This window comes from Branchiostoma belcheri, unplaced genomic scaffold (genome assembly GCF_001625305.1).
Source record: "Branchiostoma belcheri isolate BF01 breed outbred unplaced genomic scaffold, Haploidv18h27 scaffold51, whole genome shotgun sequence".
Taxonomy (NCBI): domain Eukaryota; kingdom Metazoa; phylum Chordata; class Leptocardii; order Amphioxiformes; family Branchiostomatidae; genus Branchiostoma; species Branchiostoma belcheri.
The window spans coordinates 332,331-354,274 of record NW_017804143.1 but is presented as its reverse complement, the minus strand read 5'-3'; the positions used below and the strand labels follow the sequence as shown (position 1 = coordinate 354,274).

Sequence of the window (21,944 nt, the reverse complement as noted above, 5' to 3'; positions counted from 1 at the left end):
CCCCCCCCCCCAGCACGGAATGGGCCTTGCCCCAGGCACGGTTTGGGACACGCGTCGTGGGACACAGCGGGGACCTTCCCGGTGTGAGTGGTTCAATTCTTACACTGCACAAAAACTTAGATTTACCAACTGCAGTAAATACCAGTAAATCTGAGTAATGTTTACTCTGTTTTGTTTAATTGATAAACACTACTCGTACTTGACTTTACAGTGGTAATAAATGAACAAAATAAATATGGTGATTCCGGTTAACAACGGTTGTAAATGAAATTTCCTGACTTGACCTTTTCTTACTATCATGATAGTAAAGCTAGATACTGTATACAAAGTAAACTTTACCTGAATTTTACTACGTTTGGTAAATCCAACGTTTCGTGTAGTGTTACAGTCCGGTCTTACGCAGCTTTTATTAATACATGAACAAAAGGGGTTACGCCCAAAGGCAGTTTACCGGTTATGCGAAACAAACAAAGACTACGTCATATTCACTATACACATTCACATACCACAAACAAGACTACATCATATTAACTACTTCCCTCAAGAGAGGGAGACATGGCAGACCGCTCACTAAGTCTCCCTTGTTTTAAGAAGAAAATCATTAAATCTGTGCGCCCTGCCCCTGTTCCATATTTTAGCATAGGCCCTCGGTACACTTGCGCTCTTCTCACTCGTCTTCGTCTGGGCACTTATAATTTAAACTCAAATTTGTACACACGTTGTCTGGCAACCAGTCCTGCATGTACCTGTGGCCATCCCATTGAAAGTATCCAGCATTATTTTTTGTACTGCCCTAAATATACACAATATCGTGCCTCCCTTTTTAGCAATTTAGCTAAGTTGGTAGGATTTGACATAAACCTCAATGATCTTTCTGATGACGTTTTAGTTCATTTATTCCTTAGAGGTTCTGTATCACTATCATATCCAAATAACTTTAAATTTTTACTTTATGTTCAATCATTTATAAAGGAAACTAAAAGATTTGAGTAAATCTTTCCTATCAATTTTGTAAGTTTTGCCTGGAGTACTTTATACATTGTAACCTTATTTATTCTATTCTGTTATTATTAAGCTTTGCATGTCTGTTTTTGCATTTGCTTCTGTATTTTTGTAATGTTAGATGGCGACATGAACATAAGCTCCGGCTTGAGTGTGTCGTCATCCTGTCCACTTTGTTCCTAAATGTTTTAATAAAGAAAAAAAAAAAAGAGAGGGCGGCCTCACCAGGTCTATGATGTGAGCCAGCGCCAGGTCGAGCGTGACGTTGATGGGTCGTCTGTAGTCCCGCACGGGGCGGACGTTAGAGTTGTAGCCGCTCGTCTCAAACAGATCTTCGTGCAGACGTAGGATGTCGGGCTTGTTACGGGATGTAGCACTCTCTAGATAAAATCACAATATTTGACATTATGCTAAGGTCATAATTCCCAACCCAGGGCCAGGCCGGGCAGTTTCTAGGGACGAAAAGTATGATATATAAAGTGACAATCACAAGCAATAGCTCCACCTCATACCTTCGCCAAATCATGTTAACCGTTTGAAACACACCCACACCCACACGTTGGCAATGGAACAAAACCTTTGCCGCTATAGAGCTTAGCTGACAATAAGGGAATGCGGGCTACTAAGGTTTCATGTCAGTTAGTAATTACATGTATGTGGGAATTTGTTCTAATATTTTTACCTTGCGTGTTGTGCATTTAAGCTACGACCTCTGATGCCACGGGACGAGAGTGAATGCGTGAGTGATTTAAGCTAAATCAAATCCTAGATTTAGCAATGTAGTAACACTGTGCATAATGCCATTCGTGATAGGTATAAACGGTAAATGAATACTTTACGAAAGGTGGCATGTAAAATGTACATGTTTAAGGTCAACGTACTATGTATAATCTACTTGATATAAAGCGCTCAACGTGTATTTTACAAAAAGAAAATAAACATCATAAAAGACAGTTCATGCAGAAATAAAGTTGTTACTCCATCAATTGTTCGGTCCCTTAGTTACTAAAACGGGAACAGTTTGTGTCATCGTTGAATTCGCTCTACTGATTTTGAACAACTGTCCACGGCCGCCGTGCGTCTGCCATGAAACCTACGGACGATTGATTGATTTTGAGAAAAGCGCTGCCGTGGATTGTTTCTTTAGCAAATTGTTAAGCCTGGCACGGGTAGCTTCTAACAAAAGCTTGACGCAAACACTTGTGGTACTTGTAAACGTACTTGAGTGCACGGTTTTTCTTTCACCAATCTGTCACAACCGATGCAGTTCAATTGATTATTATATATCGTATGTCAGTGTGTATACAGGTAGTGCACATTCGTCGCACCATCGCAAACTAAAAGCATTCTTGGGATATTCGTGAAGGTATCGCAAATAATTCAGCTGTCTTTGTACTAAGAAAAACGTTGTTTGAATTCTACATGCCTGTTCGTGACTGGTTTTGTCGTTGTCTGCTTGAAACTACAAAACCGTTCATAACTTACGACGAATGTGACATATAACAGAAACTGTGTTTACATCATCACTGTCAGTGACTTTACCTTATTGACACAGTACAGCATTGGCGCCTTCCCCGTCAATATTATGAACACAAATATTTGTTTGAACACAAATATTTGGATGTTTATACTCGCCACTGTGTTATGCACAAAAGTCTAAAAGAAGTTAACGCATCAAAGTCTAACAGACGAACGCTGAGATGCTTGAAAAGGAGGTAAAATGATAGAAATGAAACTGAATTGAATTATTTTAGACACATCAACAACAAGAACTTGACGATCAATGGGTGTCACGTTACAGATCGTGACCATAGTTAAGAACAAGATGGCGCGGGGCTCAGGCTGCTAATCTTTCCCCCCGCGGCCACATTCCTCGAACCTTAGAGACTCACTGACAGCAAAGTCAAGGAATTCTTGAGTCATTCGCGGATGTGCACGTCGCCAAAAAGCAGATGTTTCAAGACAGAACATGTTACAGTAATATATATCCTTGTGGACGAACGTCCGCTCTGCCATAGACTTTCTTAAAATTGTACGAGTAAACTGGACAGTCACGGAATGTAACTACGCCTATAGAAAATACTAAATAATCCCTTTACAATGCGTGGCACCACCCATTTTAAATCCAAGTCACGGACTAGTGTTCATTATCATGAAGCCAGTCCAGGCTTTTCTGTAGCCAAACTCGCAAGTTTTAGACCCAAAACAGTGCTCGACCCACTTTTGGGACGCCAATACGAACCCCTGAAATATTAAGAAGAACGTAGGACGTCCAACCGGTTAGTGACACATTTTAAAACAACGTTTGTAGACAACACGTTCTGTGAACCGGTGCAGTCAGGCGTTCAACCTACCCGCTTCTCCGAATCCACCGCGCACTGTCCCACACAGAATCGCCACGGCTAGGGCAGCCTCCCGACTCCACATGTCGGCCACTTTCTGGGGTTCAAACGACGGCTGCCGATCCGCGGCTCTGCTCAGTAGTGCTGAACGTGGTGATTATACCACTTGCCTCGGTGGGTGAGTACACTCATGGCAACTTTTCTCCCGCCCACTTACTTAACGCTCGAGGGCAGTGAAGCGGAAAAAAAGGAAATGTGGACTGTTCTATTTCGTCTATAAAGGTGACTAAAACTATACTGAAAACTAGGAAGATCATTGATGAACTCTAAAGTTAAAAATTCATTATTGTAAGGTGTTATATTTGTGAAAACATATATTTGGACCAACTTACGCCTTATTACCTCCAAGAAAAATGGACGTATTAATATTATTACCCACGAATTCGTCAAGATGTTGTTTCCGACCATGTGCCTGTATGCCTTAACTTTGTGTGCGCGCGCGTGTGTGAGCATGTGTGTGCGTGTGTGCATGTGTATGTGTATGTGTGTGTGTGTGTGTGTGTGTGTGTGTGCGTGTGCGTGTGCGTGTGTGCATGTGCATGTGTATGTGTGTGTCAGTGTGTGTGTGTGTACAAGTGCGCGTGCGTGTTGTCAGAGGGCAACAAAATTTTTTTTCACTAAAATCAGGCGAAAATTAATGCGCGCGCTGATGTCATCCATAAAATCTACTTGCTATCGCCTAATGATAAAATCCACCACAGAAGAACCTGCCAAGATATAGCGTTCGTTATGCGGCGATCTGCTGTTTGACTCAGTGGAGTATCAGGTTAGTGACCTCTCACCTTTGCCCCGTTGGTTACCTGCTTGCCCTCCATTTTGGGTGACGTCATCGTCTTCCGTGTCAGATCTCCAAAGAACTGACTCGATTTTTACGGAATTCTAGAAGTAGTCGAGATCTCTGTCCACCTTAACCGATAGGTAAGACCTTTGATTGTCATCTTGGCGTGAGCTTGTTCAGCGAGAGGTGTGTTTAGGATCGGTACTTTGAATGGGGAGCGGTCGGCTTTTGGGCAGTTCCAAATATAACTAAGGTGGGGGTGTGTTCAAGAGGTTTAAATTCAAATCAGCTTTTGCTCCTATTCTAGTTCTAATAATCCAGATTTTTTTGGTAACCCTTCCCTAATTCCAAACAAGATTTGCTCCAACCTACTTTAGTATCCGGAATTCTCTACCGGATCTTCCACCCCCTCCAGGCCACATGTATTTCTTGTAACATCCCAAACATTGAATGCACACCAATACTGTTCAATAACAATATTGTTCAGTATAAACACCTTAGATATACTATCAGAAACGATACAAAAAATCACGATGAATTTGTTGTTGTACTCTCTGAGAACAGATTTTGGAAAACCCCTGTTATTATTATAAATATCGTCGTGTCGTCTGGTGGAATTTGTTTTTATTATTGGCTTAAGTAACTTGAGAAAGAAAGTCCGACCACATTCTAGTCACGTCGCACCGGAAAACGGGAAGGAAGTCGGGTCAAAGATCGCAGGCTTGGTGACATCCGTGATTTGTTTGGAGCTGAGTTTGTGGTGACAGGGCCTTAAAGCTAAACATTCTACTAGGTTATTTGTGGGGTCAATGGAAGAGTCTATAATAGCTTTAGGTGTGTCTTTCTGAGTGTTAAGCGTCGACATTGCGCAATAGGATATTTCCCGGAAATATAAGATATTGTAACTATTGTTGATCCTCTAGGGACCAAGCTTATATCTGGTCCAATGTTTTAATAGGAAGAATTCCATATATTATTCATGATTAGCACCCTTTTCCGCCTTTTCATTTGTTAAAACTGTTATTCCAACCTACCAACACAAGAGAGAACTGTTCTCAACTAACTTTCCATCAGTTACTCTGGTCTTCTGTTGTGTCCTCAGAAGACTGACCCAGTGAGACTTGTCACGTGGCTTCTCTGAAGTGTGACGCCTGAACACTGGGTCAAAGGTGTATCTGATCAACGAATTGCCATCGGCTTCCTGAATGAAGTTCATCTGTTTCAAATATATTCCCTGCTTTTTTTTTTATTGTAGAGATGGACGAGTTGACATGCGGGCGTCCCGTTAAAGAGCCTCAAGTGGAACAAGCAGCAAACGAGACAAACATCAAAGAGGAGAAAACAGAAGACACGGGATGGCAACAGGAGGAACAGGAGGGCGTAAGAGAAACCAAGGGGGTTGATAATCAAAATCTTGTTATTAACCCCCTTGGAGAAACGTATAGTGAAGATCAGGAAACGTACGGCGTAAACCTCAGACTAACCTGTTATCCTTTTAACGTAACTCACACCGGTGGGGAGCAGACAGCAGGCACAGGACGGCAGCAGGACGTTCTGACCGAAGAAACGTGTGAGGTGGAACTGCCAACTGAATGTCTTAGGAATGAGGTGCACATTAAAGAGGAGAAAGAAGACTCGGAATGGCAGCAGGGCGATGATTTCAAGGTAAACCATACAGGGTCAGACCAAGAAGTCTCGCCACAGACAACTTTACAGGGCAGCACAATACAGGAGGGCAGCACAATACAGGAGGGCAGTCATGTGGCAGAACATACATTCATTTGTTGGAAGTGCGGCTACCGAGCAGCAGAAAGAAGTCTCATGTTCAAGCATATGAGACAACATAGCGGTGGGAAACCCTACAAATGTGACCAGTGTGACTATTCTGCTGCACAGAAATCTCAAGTGGACGACCACGTCCTGAGAAAACATACCGGTGAGAAGCCGCACATGTGTGGGGAGTGTGGATTCAGAACGGCCCATAAAGCTTACCTCACCATGCATATGAGACAACATACCGGTGACAAACCTTATAAATGTGACCAGTGCGACTATTGTACAGCTGTTAGAAGCAACCTCAAAAGTCATAAGGCTAAACACACCGGTGAGAAACCCTACAGGTGTGGCGAGTGCGGATATAGGACTGCTTTTAAGTCGGGTCTATCCCGGCATTTAAAAACGCATACAGGTGCAAAACCTTTCAAATGCGACCAGTGCGACTATTCTGCTGCACAGAAAGGCCGTTTAGACGAACACGTCATAACAAAACACACCGACGAGAAACCCCACATATGTGAGGAGTGTGGGTACAGGACGGCTTTTAGTGCCGCCTTGTCCCGACATAAGAAGACCCACCTAATTGAGAAACAAAACAAATGTGACCAGTGCGACAGTTCTGTTGCACATGCAACGAACCTAGAATGTCAACACTGTAAAAACACAGGTGAATACCCCTACTTGTATGAACATTTCGGATTTGATAGACAACAGCGATCCCAACAAAAGACAACATCGAAAGAGGAGAAGAGGTCTTTTAAGTGTGACCAGTGTGACTACTCTGCTCCAGGTAGACGTGATTTAGACCAACATGTGATGATTAAACATACCGGTGAGAAACCCTACGCGTGCACAGACTGTGCATATAGAACGGCTGTTAAGTCCCACCTATCCCGGCACATGAAAACACACACAGGTGAAAAACCCTACAAATGTGACCGATGTGACTACTCTGCTGCACAGAAAGGCCATTTGGACAAACATGTCATGATAAAACATACCGGTGAGAAACCCTACATGTGTGGGGAATGTGGGTACAGGACGGCTGACAGGTCTGCTTTATCCCAACATAAGAGAACACACACGGGAGAGAAACCCTACATGTGTGAGGAGTGCGGATACAGGACTGGTAAAAGTTGGAACCTAACACTACATAAGAGAAAACATACGGGTGAAAAAACTTACAAATCTGATCAATTTGACTATTATGGTGCACAGAAGTCTGACGTAGAGCAACACTTCCTTGTAAAACACAACAATGAGTAACTCTACATGTGTAAAGGACCTACTAAATGTTTGAACCTATATCGAAAAAAGAACTAGAAAGGTAATATTTGCAAACAAATGTATTATGTGTACCTTTACATGGTCCTAAAGCCTAAGAAACTACTGCTCTGGTTATTGTTACCCAAACGTTTATATATAATACATGTATAACATGGCCAGCTCTGCCCTGCTACAAAATGTAATCCGAATTTTTCAAATAAGCATCAATATGCTTTATGTATTGACATATATAATTACCTGTGTATAGTTCTTAATATGCACTCTCCGATGGTTTAATACGTGAATATATATAAAACAGCTCAACGGCATTTTAGGATATGTTTTTGCTAAAAAAAATATATGCATTGATATATCGATTTTGTGAATAGCCAAATACATGTAATAGGCAAATAATTAAATCGTGGTAAGATTACTAATACTTCAGTGTAAATTATACAGGTAAAATTCTTACGAAAGTGTTTTATGTGTCTTGTGTCCTCTCTTCATATTTATCTACCATCCACGTTCCAGCAAAAGACATCTTTGCCCATTTTCGGCAGATTGAACAGTGTCAGAGGGCAACAAAATTCCCTCTTTTTTTTCCAAAATCAGGCGAAAATCAATGATCTCTCTGATGTCATCCATAAAATTATTTGCTCTGGCCTTAAGGCTGAAAACAACGGTAGCACAAGATTATGATCGCGATCCTTGACTTGTAATCAGGTTTTTAACCTCTGACCTTTGACCAGCTTGTCGTCATTTTAGTTGGCGTCATCGTCTTCGCTGTAATTTATCTCCGACGAACTGACGCGATTTTACCGACAATTAGAAGTCATAGAAACAGCTAACCGGCATCAACTAACAGGTAAGGCCTCTGGTTATCATAAACACTTCTTAGTGAGTGTTAGTGCAGCGATAAATTAGAATTAAAAGTGTGTTTGGATCGGTATTTTTGATGGGGAGGGGGGCTGTGTAACAGTATATGCGCGGAAATGTATCTATCAGCAGACAAATGTCGATTTGCACCATGAATTTGTCTCCAGAAACGATTAAAAAAAAATTGTGAACAATATACTTTTGTATCCTGTATGGCTATGTTCTAGTTCTAACTTGTGTGCTGCTTTGTCAAAAGAAAAACAAACCTTCCGCATACTAGTACTATATTGAGCTAATTGAGCTGGTTCAAAAAAATTATGAAGTGCTCGGTTTGGTTAAAACTAGGTTTAGGCAAGGAGACTTAAAATCAAATGTGGTGGAGGATTGTGTTTGAACAAACCTTGATTAATTTAGAACTAATATGTGTATGCGCAACCTGCTAATGAGCCTAATGAGCTAAAAGGGTACGAAAATTTGGGGTAAGTCCCAATTTACTTTGTGTTGGTCACATAAAGTTTAACCCTATCTAGACCGGGCTTTTTTGAGCAAGATTTGACCGGGGGGGGGCTCATTCGGCCCCCCCCTCAGAACTCGCGAACGGAATATCGTAGGACCACCAAATTTTCAGAGGATGGTGTACTAGTTAAAATTTATCATATGTACAATTTTTATGTTGTTGTGACCTAATATGACGTCATTATGACGTCATAAATGTGATTTTATTGGCCAAAACCGTCTAGATAGGTTATTCGCTGAAAACTAAACAGTATACGACATAACTTTACCAAAAGTGTTTATGACAGAATATTAGGATGTACTAAGTCTTATGTTACCCATAGCAACACCGGTGACGTCATAAAATGACGTCATGCATATATTACCTATCCGCCATCTTGGATCATCAATCTTGAATTTTGAAAAATAGTTTTTTTCAGGATAAAGCCTAAAATACATTATAAACAGACTAAAGACGTTCATATGAACCTTTTTTGTAAAAAGAAATGGGAGTATTGATAAAATTTTAAGGAAAATAAGCTGTATTTACCTGATCTACTGATATGGTCCGCCATCTTGGATTTCGGCCAATGACGTCATCAAATTAGCATAAATTATGCATTTTTAATGATGAAATTTACATATAATTATATGTGATGTTATTAATATTAGAAACAATGTGTAACTGGACATAAAACCCATAAAATTCTGTTCTTTAAATGGAAATTATTATATTTGGCAAAAAATGCCTGTCAGAAACCCGTTGCCATGGCAACAAGAAAAATCATAATCTTATTCCACTGATACAGATTTGTTGCCAACAATATTTTAGGAAAAGTCACCAAGTTTGGCGGTTCTAGCTTTAGCCGTTTAGACGCTATGTGACATCAAAGTTGCCGCGGGCACTTTTAGCCCCCCCCCCGGTCTAGATAGGGTTAACTGTTATCATAAGGGTACGCACTGTTTGAGCAAATCTTCATGTTGATTAGCCTTTGGCACCAGCAGGTAACGTTAGGGTTTGAACAAATCCAGATTGGAACTAGGGCGGGGTTTGACTTTGAGCAATACCGGATTGACACAAGGATAGGCGACAGGGATTGAGGAAATCTTGATTGGAAGTAAGGTAGAATAGTGACACAAAATATGATTTTGGACATTGCTATTATGTGACACGCCCCTCCACGTGTATTTTGGAACACCCCATTCCGGTCACGTAGCACTGGGAAGTTGATAGGAAGCAGGGTCAAAGATCGCACACTCGGTGATTCGTCACTAAGCAAGCTTGTAATGACAAAGTTCGTAGCGTTCCAGTTTATGTACAGTGGACGGAAGACTGAGCTGAGCTGAGTTTTTTTGTGTGTCTGTGCGAGTATATCCTCATATGTCTGACCGGTAAAGCCCCAAGGAGCAAAATGGAGGGGTTGGGTCGAGGCCTCACACTTAGCCTAATATGGACTCCCCAACACTAGCCTAGCCTCCTTCGCAGACTTGTTGGGAGGTGAGGGAGTTTTTGCCATGGAGAGAAGGTTTTCCGCTACATGGCAAAAACTCCTTCGGCGGCAAAATCGTCCCTCCGCGGCATAACTCGCGTCGCTCACCGAAAAAAAAAATGCCGCCGCCCAACAAGTCTGCGAAGGAGGCTAACGCTCTAACACTAGCCAACCTTGGTAGGCTGGTGTCCGGGGTTCTGAATGTGTAAGGCAAATGCGTGGAATTAGCATCTAATTGTTTTCTTTCTATTTTAGAGATGGACGAGTCCACATGTGGACCTCCAGTTAAAAAGCTTCGTGCCGAACAATTGGACGTGACACACATCAAAGAGGAAGAAACAGAAGACACGCAATGGCAACAAGACAAAGAAGAAGACGTGTCACACCAGGAAGCATACAGCGCAAACCTACCAACTGGATACTTTGGGAACGTGACACACATCAAAGAGGAGGACACAGGAGATACCGGATCGCAGCAGGACAATGATGAGGACTTACCGTGCCAGGAATCATACAGTAAATGTCAGGAAACGCACGGCGTAAGGCTACCAAGTTACCCTTTGAAGGAGATGGGCATCAAAGAAGAAGAAGACATACCGGGAAGCACTGAATGGCAGCAGGACAAACAAGAAAATAATCTAGTACCTGACTCGTACAGTGAAAACCAACAGAAAACAGGAAACAGTTGGGAGCAGCAGGACGAGGAAAATGAGTTTTCTGATCACGAAATGTTCGGTGTAAACCACACCGGGTCTAACGAAGAAGTCTTGCCACAGATAACTTTGCAGAGCAGTGCAGCACAGGAGGACAGCCAAGTGGCAACGCATACTTACATTTGCTGGAAGTGCGGTTATAGAGCGACAGAAAGACATCTCTTGTTAAGACATATGAAAACTCATACCGATGAGAAACCCTTTGTGTGCGGGGAGTGCGGCTATAGTACGGCCCATAGGTTTAGCTTATCCCGGCACATGAAAACACATACAGGTGAGAAACCCTACAAGTGTGACCAGTGTGACTACTCCGCAGCACGGAAAGGCCGATTAGACCAGCACGTCATGATAAAACACACTGGCGAGAAACCCTACGTGTGCGAGGACTGCGGATTCAAAACGGCAGAATTTTCGCTTCTATCCTACCACAGGAAAAAACACACCGGTGAAGAACTCTACAAATGTGACCAATGTGACTATTCCGCTGCTCGTAAGTCCCATTTGGACCAACATATGGCTAAACATAGTGACGAGAAAGCCTACATGTGTGGGAAGTGCGGATACAGTACGGCCTATCAGGCTAACCTGACCCGGCACATGAAAACACATACAGGTGAAAAACCATACAAATGCGACCAGTGTGACTATTCTGCCGTGCAGAAATTTCAGGTCGACCAACACGTCATGGCAAAACACACCGGTGAGAAACCCTACGCGTGCGGAGATTGTGGGTATAGAACGGCTTATAAGGATGGCCTCACCCAGCACATGAAAACACACACAGACGAGAAACCCTACAAATGTGACCAGTGTGATTACTCTGCCACTCGACAACATCACCTAAACCAACATATGATTAAACATGGACATGCTGGTGAGCAAGCGGGGGTGGAAATGGATTATAAGGTGCTATCCTGGCACATGAAATCACGTGCAGGCGACAAACCATACAAATGTGACCAGTGTGACTATTCTGCCGTACAGAAATTTCAAGTCGATCAACACGTTATGGTAAAACACACCGGCGAGAAACCTTACGTGTGTGGGGAGTGCGGTTACAGCACGCCTTATACCTCTAACCTATCCCGGCACATGAAAACACACGGCGAAAAACCGCACAAATGTGAGCTGTGTGAATATTCTGCAACACAGAAAGCCCATTTAGACCAACACATTATGACAAAGCACACCGGCGAGAAACCCTACATGTGTGATGAGTGCGGATACAGAACGGCTAACAGGTCTACCCTAACCAGACACATGAACAATCATACAGGTGAAAAACCCTTCAAATGTGACCAATGCGACTATTCTGCAGGACGGAAAGCCCATTTAGAACAACATGTCATGGTAAAACATACCGGTGAAAAACCCTACAAGTGTGAGGAGTGCGAATACAGAACGGCTAATAGGTCTCACCTAACAAGACACATGAAAAAGCATACAGGAGAGAACATACAATGTAACTAGTGCGACTATTCTAGAAACCTGTATTTGAAAGGATTACGGATGTTTGACTGCCTATTAGTGTATGGAGAGATAACAATTGATCATGATAGAACTAGCTGTCAGTTTGAATGGAAGAAAAACCTCGCTAAGACAGTTGAATAATTGTATTCAATTGAAATGAGCAAGTGATTTCCAGTCATCATAGCATCATCATATCCCCGGCCAAGTGATCAGTTTACATGATAATTTCTGAAACAGGCTCAGTCAGTCAAGATAATGTAAAAGTGTTTATAACATGGAACAAGAATCCAATTGTTACAGAAGAGACATTCTATTTATATTAACCAAACAATACGAGCGATTGCTGTCTTGTTTACACCATACATATAAATTATTAAGACATATGCCAATTAGCCAACCGTCATCCGCTTTTTGCCATATTATTTAAATAAAAGATATGTATGCGTTTACAAATAAAAGATATGTATTCAAAGTAGCATAATGAATTGGTCTATTTTTATTGTTAATAATCATTAATAAATCTTTGTTTAATGCTAAAACTTATATATATATTACATATTCAGCATTCACATTAAGTGATTATTCCACACGATACCACAGGTAAGACCCATATATCGCACTTAGTGCCGAGCCAAAAGCGTTATACGACAATCTGTGATAGACCAACACTCAAGTGAGTATCAGGTTCGTGACCTTTGCCCCTTTACCACCGCCATCTTTTTTTTTTGGTTGGCGTCATCGTCTTTGATAATCTCTTCCAAACTGACGCGATTTTACGGAATCCCAGAAGTGGAGAGGATCATTAACCACCGTAAACCGTTAGGTAAGAACTTTTATTATCGTATACGCTTCCTATCCTGTGTTTGTTTAGCGATAAATTGGTATATGGGTTCGTAAATTTATGCAGAGGGGGGGGGGCAGTGTAGCTATATACTCGTCAACGTTAAATATGCATGTATTATGTAACAGCTACCGTAAGAAACAATTTATCAATATGCTGTATCCTCTAGAGGTAGATCTTAGGAGGCAATTTTTATGTGGATATCTGTGTTCATTTATGAAAAGTATTGGAAAGAAAAGTTTCACATTTTAGTCACGTCGCAGAACTGGGAAACTGGCATGGCAGGAAGTGGGGTCGAGAATTGCAGACTACGTGATTCATCTTTCTGACAAGCCAAGCTCCTAGTATTCCAGGTCATGGCTGAGGTCATTGGAATATTCCAGTGCCTCGAGCTCTCTGAGTATTAACAAGCAAACCTCCATAAAAATAGATATATGTTACGGATTATATCTGATTCAATAATAATTTCAGTGTAGGGATAATGCGTAGAGTTTCTAGAGTCATAATGGCTTTACCTATATTTGCGTGCTGCTGTTCCAAATGCATGTACGTCGATTAAAGCATACTGGTAAAACTGATTCCTGTGCATATATAATGTAAACATTGTTTACTCACACACACACACACACACACACACACACACACACACACACACACACACACACACACACACACAGTCGCTCACTGTTTGTATAATCAAGGTGAAATTGTTTCAAATGACATGGCTTCCCATGTCTATTTTCATGACTTTTTGAATGGGCATGATCAAACGCACTGAAGATCTCTGTCTACGTGTTTAATTAACACAAGTATCGTGGTATTTGAACTATATTGAATTTACAGAACACATTTTATAGGTAAGGTCCGCGCCTATTCAGTATTTCCTAATAGAGAAAAATTAGCCTCTACGCCTGATCATTTATGTATTTCCTATATTTTCATCTATTTCAGAGATGGACGAGTTCACATGTGTGGCTTCCGTAATAAATGTTGTCATGGAGCAAACTGCGAGTGAGACACATACCAAAGAGGAGGACACAGGAGACACGGGATGGCAACAGGACAAAGAAGAAGACACACTATGTCTGGAGACGTACGATGAAAAACTACCAACTGATTGTCTTTCAAACAAGACGCACATAAAAGAGGAGTCAGACGACACGGGGTGGGGGCAGGGCGAAGAAGACCACGTGCTACGCCAGGAAACGTATAGCAAGGGACAGGGAACGTTCAGTGTAACCCTACCAACTTGGTATCCTGGGAATAACGAGGTGTATACTAGTAACAGTTGGAACCAGACAGTAGACATGGGACATCAGCGGAACGAGAAAAATGACTTTCCAGAGAAGGAAACGTGTGGTATAAACTGTACCTGGTCTAACGATGAGTTCTTGCCACAGACATCTGTACAGAGCAGTATAGTACAAGATGGCAACAACTGGGCAGCCCATGCATTCATTTGCTGGAAGTGCGGCTACCGAACAGCAGAAAGACACCTCTTGTTTAAACACATGAGAACACATACCGGTGAGAAACCGTACGTATGTGGGGAGTGCGGATTCAGAACGGCTCATAGGCCTAACCTATCCCAGCACATGAAAACACATACAGGTGAGAAACCGCACAAGTGTGACCAATGCGACTATGCTGCAGCACGGAAAGACCGTTTAGACCAGCACGTCATGGTTAAACACACCGGTGAGAAACCTTACATGTGCAAGGACTGCGGATACAGGACGACTGACGTTTCCCTCCTTTCCTACCACAGGAAAAAACACACCGGAGAAGAACTCTACAAATGTGACCAATGTGACTATTCTGCTGCTCGAAAATCTCATCTAGATCAACATATGGCTAAACACAGTGACGAGAAAGCCTTCATGTGTGGGAAGTGCGGATACAGTACGGCTTATACAGCTAACTTATCCCGGCACATGAAAACACATACAGGCGAAAAACCCTACAAGTGTGACCAGTGCGACTACTCTGCAACCCAAAAAGGCCAGGTTGACCGGCACATTATGGTTGAACACACAGGTGAGAAACCCTTTAACTGTGACCAGTGCGAATATTCCGCAGCACGGAAAAGTCATTTAGACCAACACGTCATGACAAAACACACTGGTGAAAAACCCTACGCGTGTACTGAGTGCGAATACAGAACGGCTAATAGGTCTCACCTAACCCGACACATGAAAAATCATACAGGTGAGAAACCCTACAAGTGTGACCAGTGTGACTATTCTTCCACACGGAAAGATGCTTTAAACCAACACGTCATGACAACGCACACCGGTGAAAAACCCTTCCTGTGCGAGGAGTGTGGTTACAGGACAGCTGAAAGATTTTCCTTGACAAGACACAAGAGAAAACATACAGGAGAGAAACCTTACAAATGTGACCAGTGTGACTATTCCGCTGCACATGGCCGTTATTTGAAGAAACACATGGCTAAACATACTGGTGATGATGCATACATATGTAGGGAGTGCGGATACAGTACGGCCTATCAAGCTAACCTCTCTCGGCACATGAAAACACATACAGGAGAAAAACCCTACAAATGTGACCAGTGTGACTATTCTGCTGTACAGAAATTTCAGGTAGACCAACACGTCATGGTAAAGCACACCGGTGAGAAACCTTACAAATGTGACCAGTGTGACTATTCTGCTACCCGAAAACATCATTTAGACCAACATATGGTTAAACATACGGGTGGAAAAGCGTGTGCGGAAATAAATTTATTATTCTAGCAACAATGCACACGATCCTTTAGAATGCAAGTAAATGTTAACAAATGACTTATCAAAATAAACTAGAAGCATCATGTGTATCGAAAATGTAAACACGATCATTTTCATCAATGTTTTGTGATACAATGTTCAGCAGCTTTATAAACGTAGTATATCTCTTGACTATTTGGTACAGGGAATAGTATATACTTCTGCACCCCGTGTTACGCTAAACTTATAAAATATATTTTATTTGAAGAATGAATAAATTTGAAGTTTGCAATGTAGGGCCATGTAGGCTGCATTAAAAGAGGTATGAAAAACTATGAATCGTTACCGTATGTATACTTTTCATTGGTGGATTTACCTATAGCTAAGTAATGAATAAATGCGGCGGTGCCACAGTCATTTTGTGGTTACTTCTTTTTTGCGGGAGGATTTTGTATCAATGGCGTTAGATAAGTTGAGATAATTCACGAATCCTGGGATCTCAAGAACACAGGCTTTGATGGCCAAATCCCCCGACCCGGTTTTCCTAATAGGTGAAATAATTAAACAGTCGATTTAATACACGCAAAATCACATGCCGCACGCGCTGGGCTAAGGCGATATGTTGATTGACTCGTACACTCAAGGAAGTATCAGGTGTGTGACCTTTCACCTCTGCACCCTTCGCTCGCCATTTCGGCGACGTCATCGTATTTGCTACTAGTATCATATACGAATAACTGAAGCGGCTTGTACGGAATTCCAGAAGCCTTGGAGATAGCTAAACCACAATAAACCGACAGGTAAGACCTTTGACTGTCGTTGACGCTCCCTAGTACGTACTTGCTGTGTTATGAATTAGAAATGTGTGTGGTATGTGTATGGGGAGGGTGGCCACGTAAACTCACGAGAATACATGCATGCAATGTATTAGCTGTCACTTTTCGATTCGTACATTGCATTGGTAGAATATACCGTCAGAAACGATACAAAAATCGCGAACAATAGATGTTCAAATAGCTTTTTATCGCGAGTGCGTGTGTGTTTCTAATATCAAAATAATTACAGCATTCATGTCACGTCTCAATACTAAAAACCTGACAGGAAGTCGGGTGAAAGATCACAGACTTGGCGATTTATCTTTGTGTGACAAACTCCTAGTCCTAGCATTTCAGGACATATGTAGAGTCAACGGAATACTCTGTAGTCTATTAGTTTTGGGAGTGTATCTTTGTGTACGGTGTATCATCATATACTAACCTGAGCAAAACTCAAGAAGCTGTAGGGGTGGGCTGAGGTGATACATGGTCCTGGGAAAATGTTACAGTGCAGTGACGGGAATTCATTTCATTCTCTGTGTTCATTCGGAGTATTAATTCACACAGGTACATATGTAAATATGGACCTCATTTGTATAATCAACGCGGAACTGATCGAAAGATACAGGACTTTTCCACGACATGTGTAATCTGTTTAGGAAACCATTAATGTTGTGGATTCTGATAACCAAAACCTTCTTTTTGCATGATACTAAGTAATCAACGAGGTATCATTACTAACTACTAAGTTATATTATAGTTTACCTACAAAATAATTCAAAATACAAATAATACAGAGTTATGACATCTATATATTCTAACTGACCTGTTTCTATATTTTATCTGCCTCTACTTTAGAGATGGATTGGTTAACATGTGAACCTCCTGTTAAAAAGCTTCGACCGGAACAATGTGCGAACGAGACAAACATCAAAGAGGAGGAGACAGAAAACACCGGTATCAGATGGCAACAGAGCAAAGCAGGGGGCTCTGCATACCAGGAAGCTTACGACGTAAGCCTGCCAGCTGAATGTCCCTGGGACAATACGCACATCGAAGGGAGGGAAAAAGTAATCCCGGGATCACAGCGAAACGTTGTCTGTGAGGAAACGTGTAGGATAACATGTACCCAGTCTAGCGAGGATGTGTCATCACATCTACATTTACGTACAGGACAGATAGGGATGAACAACATGGCGGATGAGACAACAGATACGACGTGGGAGCAGAAAGAGGAAATGGACTTTCAAGACGACGAAACGTTTGGTGTAAATTTTACCGGGTCTGACGAAGACGTCTTGCCTCAGACAACTGTACAGAGTAGTATAGAACAGGATAGCGGTCTGCCTGTAGCAAAGCATACCTTTATTTGCTGGAAATGTGGCTACCGAACAGCAGAAAAGCATCTCTTATTTAAACACATGAGAAAACATACCGGCGAGAAACCATATGTGTGCGGCGAGTGTGGGTTCAAAACGGCTCATAAGTTTAGCCTAACGGAACACATGAAAACACACACAGGTGAGAAACCCTACAAATGTGACCAGTGTGACTATTCTGCAGCAAAGAAGGGACGTTTAGACGAACACGTCATGACAAAGCACACAGGTGAGAAACCCTACATGTGTGGGGAGTGCGGATTCAGAACGGCTCACAGTGCTGTCTTATCCAGGCACAAGAAAACACACACCGGTGAAAAACCGTACATTTGCGAAGAGTGCGGATACAGTACTGCTAAAAGTTGGAACTTATCCCAACACAAGAAAATACATACAGGTGAGAAACCCTACAAGTGTGACCAGTGTGACTACTCTGCTGCGCGAAAATCTCAAGTAGACCAACACGTCATGGTAAAACACTCAAGTGAGAAACCCTACATGTGCGAGGACTGCGGATACAGGACGACTGACGTTTCGCTCCTTTCCTACCATAGAAGAAAACATACCGGTGAGCAACTCTACAAATGTAACCAGTGTGACTATACCGCTGCTCGGAAATCTCATCTAGATCAACACATGGCTAAACATAGTGACGAGAAAGCCTACATGTGTGGGAAGTGCGGATACAGTACGGCTTATACAGCTAACTTATCCCGGCACATGAAAACACATACAGGTGAAAAACCCTACAAGTGTGACCAGTGCGACTATTCTGCTGCACAGAAAAACCGTTTAGACGAACACGTTATGATAAAACACACCGGTGAGAAACCCTACGTGTGTAAGGAGTGCGGTTACAGTACGGCTGTTAGGGCTGATCTACCTGTACATATGAGAAAACACACAGGCGAGAAGCCCTACAAATGCGGCCGGTGCGACTATTGTGCTGCAACCAAAGGCAGTGTCGACCGCCACTTCAAGAGAAAGCACAGAGATGAGGAATCTGAAATGGGGAAGAATTGAAGAGTCAGGACGTCTGTTATTACTCTCCAAGCAGAGGATTTGGTTATTTTGGGCGTGTTTTTAAACTTTTTTATCGGGATTTCAATGTGAAAGAAAAAAGTCCAGTGCAAAAAAAGAAACCCCGACAAAGAAGTCTAAAAACACGCCAAAAATAACCCAAAACCCAAACCTCTGCTTGGAGATAGTAATCTGTTATGTGTTATACAATCCATCGCTGCCAGAGGCTGATTTGGATCTTCATCCTGAATGTTTGTACTCCATACAGCTTGAAACCGAGAAAACCTGTTCCATTTCCAGAACTTCCAATAGGCGCTTGGCACTATGGAAACCGGTCATAGAAGCATGGTGTACCCAGGCTGGGCTGATCGGGCCTTTTTTCAACACATGGAAAAATGTATAGACGAGAAATAAATACTAAAACACAACTGCAATCTCAAGCTGCAACAAAACATAGCAACGTATTTACGATTCAGTTTTGATTGTTAATAAAGCCTCCAGATTGAGACGTTTTTGTGATTTATGGATTTTATTGTGTGTTTTTTTACATCAGCTATAGTATATGTGCTTGACTTCACTGGTTATACTTTTCATTCAGCAAATATACTTGATGAAATGAGCACAAGTCTATTAAATGACACCGCAATGGCTACATCCATTCTAATTACTCAAATCAGAATAAATCACGACGGTCACAAGAAGTCCAAAGGTAAACTTAGTGATTGGAACAAAAGAGCTGAACTGGCGATTGTAATTGACACAAGCTAGATAAAGTAGAATATTCTGGGAATCACAGGGTAAACAGCAGTGCGGCAAGGTAACAGACATAAGATGAATCTCACAAGGGGGGACTATTCCGCCATTCAAAAACTAATTTTGAGCAGCATTTCTAAATAAAACGTGCATGGAATGTGTCAACAGAAAACATGTCATCTTAAGCGACACGTGGAAGGCAACGTGGTGTAAGATTAGATTGCAGATATGACGTGAACCACAGTTTCACGCAGAATTAGTCTGACTCATGGGGACGCACCGTTGTTGGTATAGTGTTGGGGGAGTGAATAAAAAACAACTCTTACATACTAAACTGTATCTTAATGATACCGTTTAAAGAAGCTACAAGCAGCAAAACAGCAGTAAAGTTATATACATAAGTATACAGTAATATTTTTCCTAGGTATACAGTCATTTTGTTCTTCAAATTTGTACTGACTTCTTACACGTACTGGAATAGGGAATCAGTCTACAACCTTGGCATACATGTTAGGTTTTGTCACTGCAGTTTGTGTACAGAATTAGTAGATGAGTGCAGCTGGATTTCAAATGTAACAAATCACACTACTGTTCTCAATCATTAACATATATATATATTGACCTTTACATTTTTTTCACAAATAGACAGGTCCTAGATTACAAAGAATTTACATTCGAAAACATCGAATAAAACAAATATATCAGTTTGCAGTAGTTTCAGTTAAACAGCTACATTATGAGCAAATATACTTACTTTACATAGTACAGCATTATGATGACAAAAGTAATAAAATAAAGCCATTGAAATCTTCCCTTTCCCACACTACAGTACTTTGTTTTTTTAAGCAAAGTGACAAACAATTGTACAAACACTGCCTTGCGACTCTATTAGTTGCACGAAATGAAGCGGTACCGAGAATTGAGAGAGATCTAGAGAGGGGGAATGAGAGAGAGATAGAGGAAGGGAGATATTTCTAGAGAGGAACACAGAGACAAGCGAAAACAATGTACCAAACAAACAAACAAAAAAATACATTGACAGCTATTTGCGCTTGCTCTTTGCTTCTATTTTCTACTCCACTCTTCACTATTTCCTCAATTTTTCTTAGCCAGCTGCCGCCGCGCCGCGTGCCGTCCAAGCTGGAGTGTTACGCCGAAGGGTGGTTATACCGGCTATACGGATACAGATGCTGATGTTACTTCTTGAAAATAAAGTTTTCATACATGAGATTAGATTTAAAAAAATTGGCTGTTTTTTCTGTAAATAGTTTTCTCCTTTCTCTTTCTTATTTCCTACCTTTTCTTTAGCTTTTTTTTCATTTCCTTTTTTTTTTCATTTTTCTTGCCGAAGTTACATTGTACGTCTTCAAAATGAAATATTTAGACAAAATGAAATGCAAATTTGGACTGCTTGGGGCAAGGTTTGAAGTTGCCTGCCTTGTTTTCAGACGTGTGTGGCACGGGCTCACGTGTACCATTGTTACTGCAGGCCTGGTTGTTGATCCTGCGATACACATCTGTCGAGCCTATTTCTAAATTTTTCAGGTGTTTAGGACTACCGCAGCGAGGCACGCCAACATCAGTGAACGCTCTATAAAACGGGTGGTTCCTCACAGGGCCATTGCACTTCTTATGCCAACAGCTGTATATCTTCCAATCCATTTCTGATAGCCACGCCATACGGCAATCGCAGTGGATGGGATTACCATGTATAAACAATATGTCCAGCCACATAAAACCAAAAGCAGTCAGGCCCAGGTCCGCAGCCGAAAACACGGCTAGCTTGTTAAAGGCGAGACCGATCGCTACGACGTTTTTCAGTCCGGCTAGGTCAAGTCTTACCGTCGATAACTGGTTATACGACAAATCAAGCCATCCAAGGTTTTTAAGGTGTTTCAGAGACTCCCAATTGAATGTTGTAATGAGGTTTTCACTGAGATTTAGTCTGCGGACGAAGGTGAAAACTCTGGAAAAACCAGGGACGGTTCGGATTCGGTTTTGCGGAAGGTCTACCGCCTTTCCCAGGTGTTTTACACTAGATGGAAAAATAGTTGGAAAAATAGTTATATTGGACTTTGGGCAGTGGATATCCGCCATCCCGTGTGGATACAGAGCTGGATCGGACACATAACAGCTAGGTGG

General features: G+C 41.8%; 4 protein-coding genes across 4 annotated transcripts in view; 3 read left to right on the top strand and 1 right to left on the bottom strand.

The window, feature by feature from the left end:
• LOC109480492 (neuronal acetylcholine receptor subunit alpha-10-like) overlaps positions 1-3,554 on the bottom strand; it is a 7,571-nt gene extending 4,017 nt beyond the window's left edge. The window contains exons 1-2 of the mRNA XM_019782693.1: positions 3,357-3,554; positions 1,228-1,382 (exon numbers count right to left, since the gene is read on the bottom strand). Of these exons, the coding sequence (XP_019638252.1) occupies positions 1,228-1,382; positions 3,357-3,429 (228 nt within the window). The 5' untranslated portion in view covers positions 3,430-3,554. The remainder of the gene's footprint in view (positions 1-1,227; positions 1,383-3,356) is intronic.
• Positions 3,555-5,439: 1,885 nt separating this feature from the next.
• On the top strand, positions 5,440-7,321 carry LOC109480426 (zinc finger protein 708-like). Its single transcript, XM_019782616.1, has one exon. The coding sequence runs from the start codon at positions 5,440-5,442 to the stop codon at positions 7,222-7,224; it is 1,785 nt and encodes a 594-aa protein (XP_019638175.1). The 3' UTR covers positions 7,225-7,321.
• A 3,432-nt stretch (positions 7,322-10,753) lies between these two features.
• LOC109480491 (zinc finger protein 501-like) lies at positions 10,754-12,515 on the top strand. The gene has a single exon (XM_019782692.1). The coding sequence runs from the start codon at positions 10,814-10,816 to the stop codon at positions 12,266-12,268; it is 1,455 nt and encodes a 484-aa protein (XP_019638251.1). The 5' UTR covers positions 10,754-10,813; the 3' UTR covers positions 12,269-12,515.
• A 468-nt stretch (positions 12,516-12,983) lies between these two features.
• On the top strand, positions 12,984-16,061 carry LOC109480488 (gastrula zinc finger protein XlCGF57.1-like). The gene is made up of 2 exons (XM_019782688.1): positions 12,984-13,091; positions 14,061-16,061. Exon 2 carries the CDS (start codon positions 14,063-14,065, stop codon positions 15,863-15,865), a length of 1,803 nt encoding a protein of 600 aa, XP_019638247.1. The 5' UTR covers positions 12,984-13,091; positions 14,061-14,062; the 3' UTR covers positions 15,866-16,061.
• Positions 16,062-21,944: the final 5,883 nt, after the last annotated feature.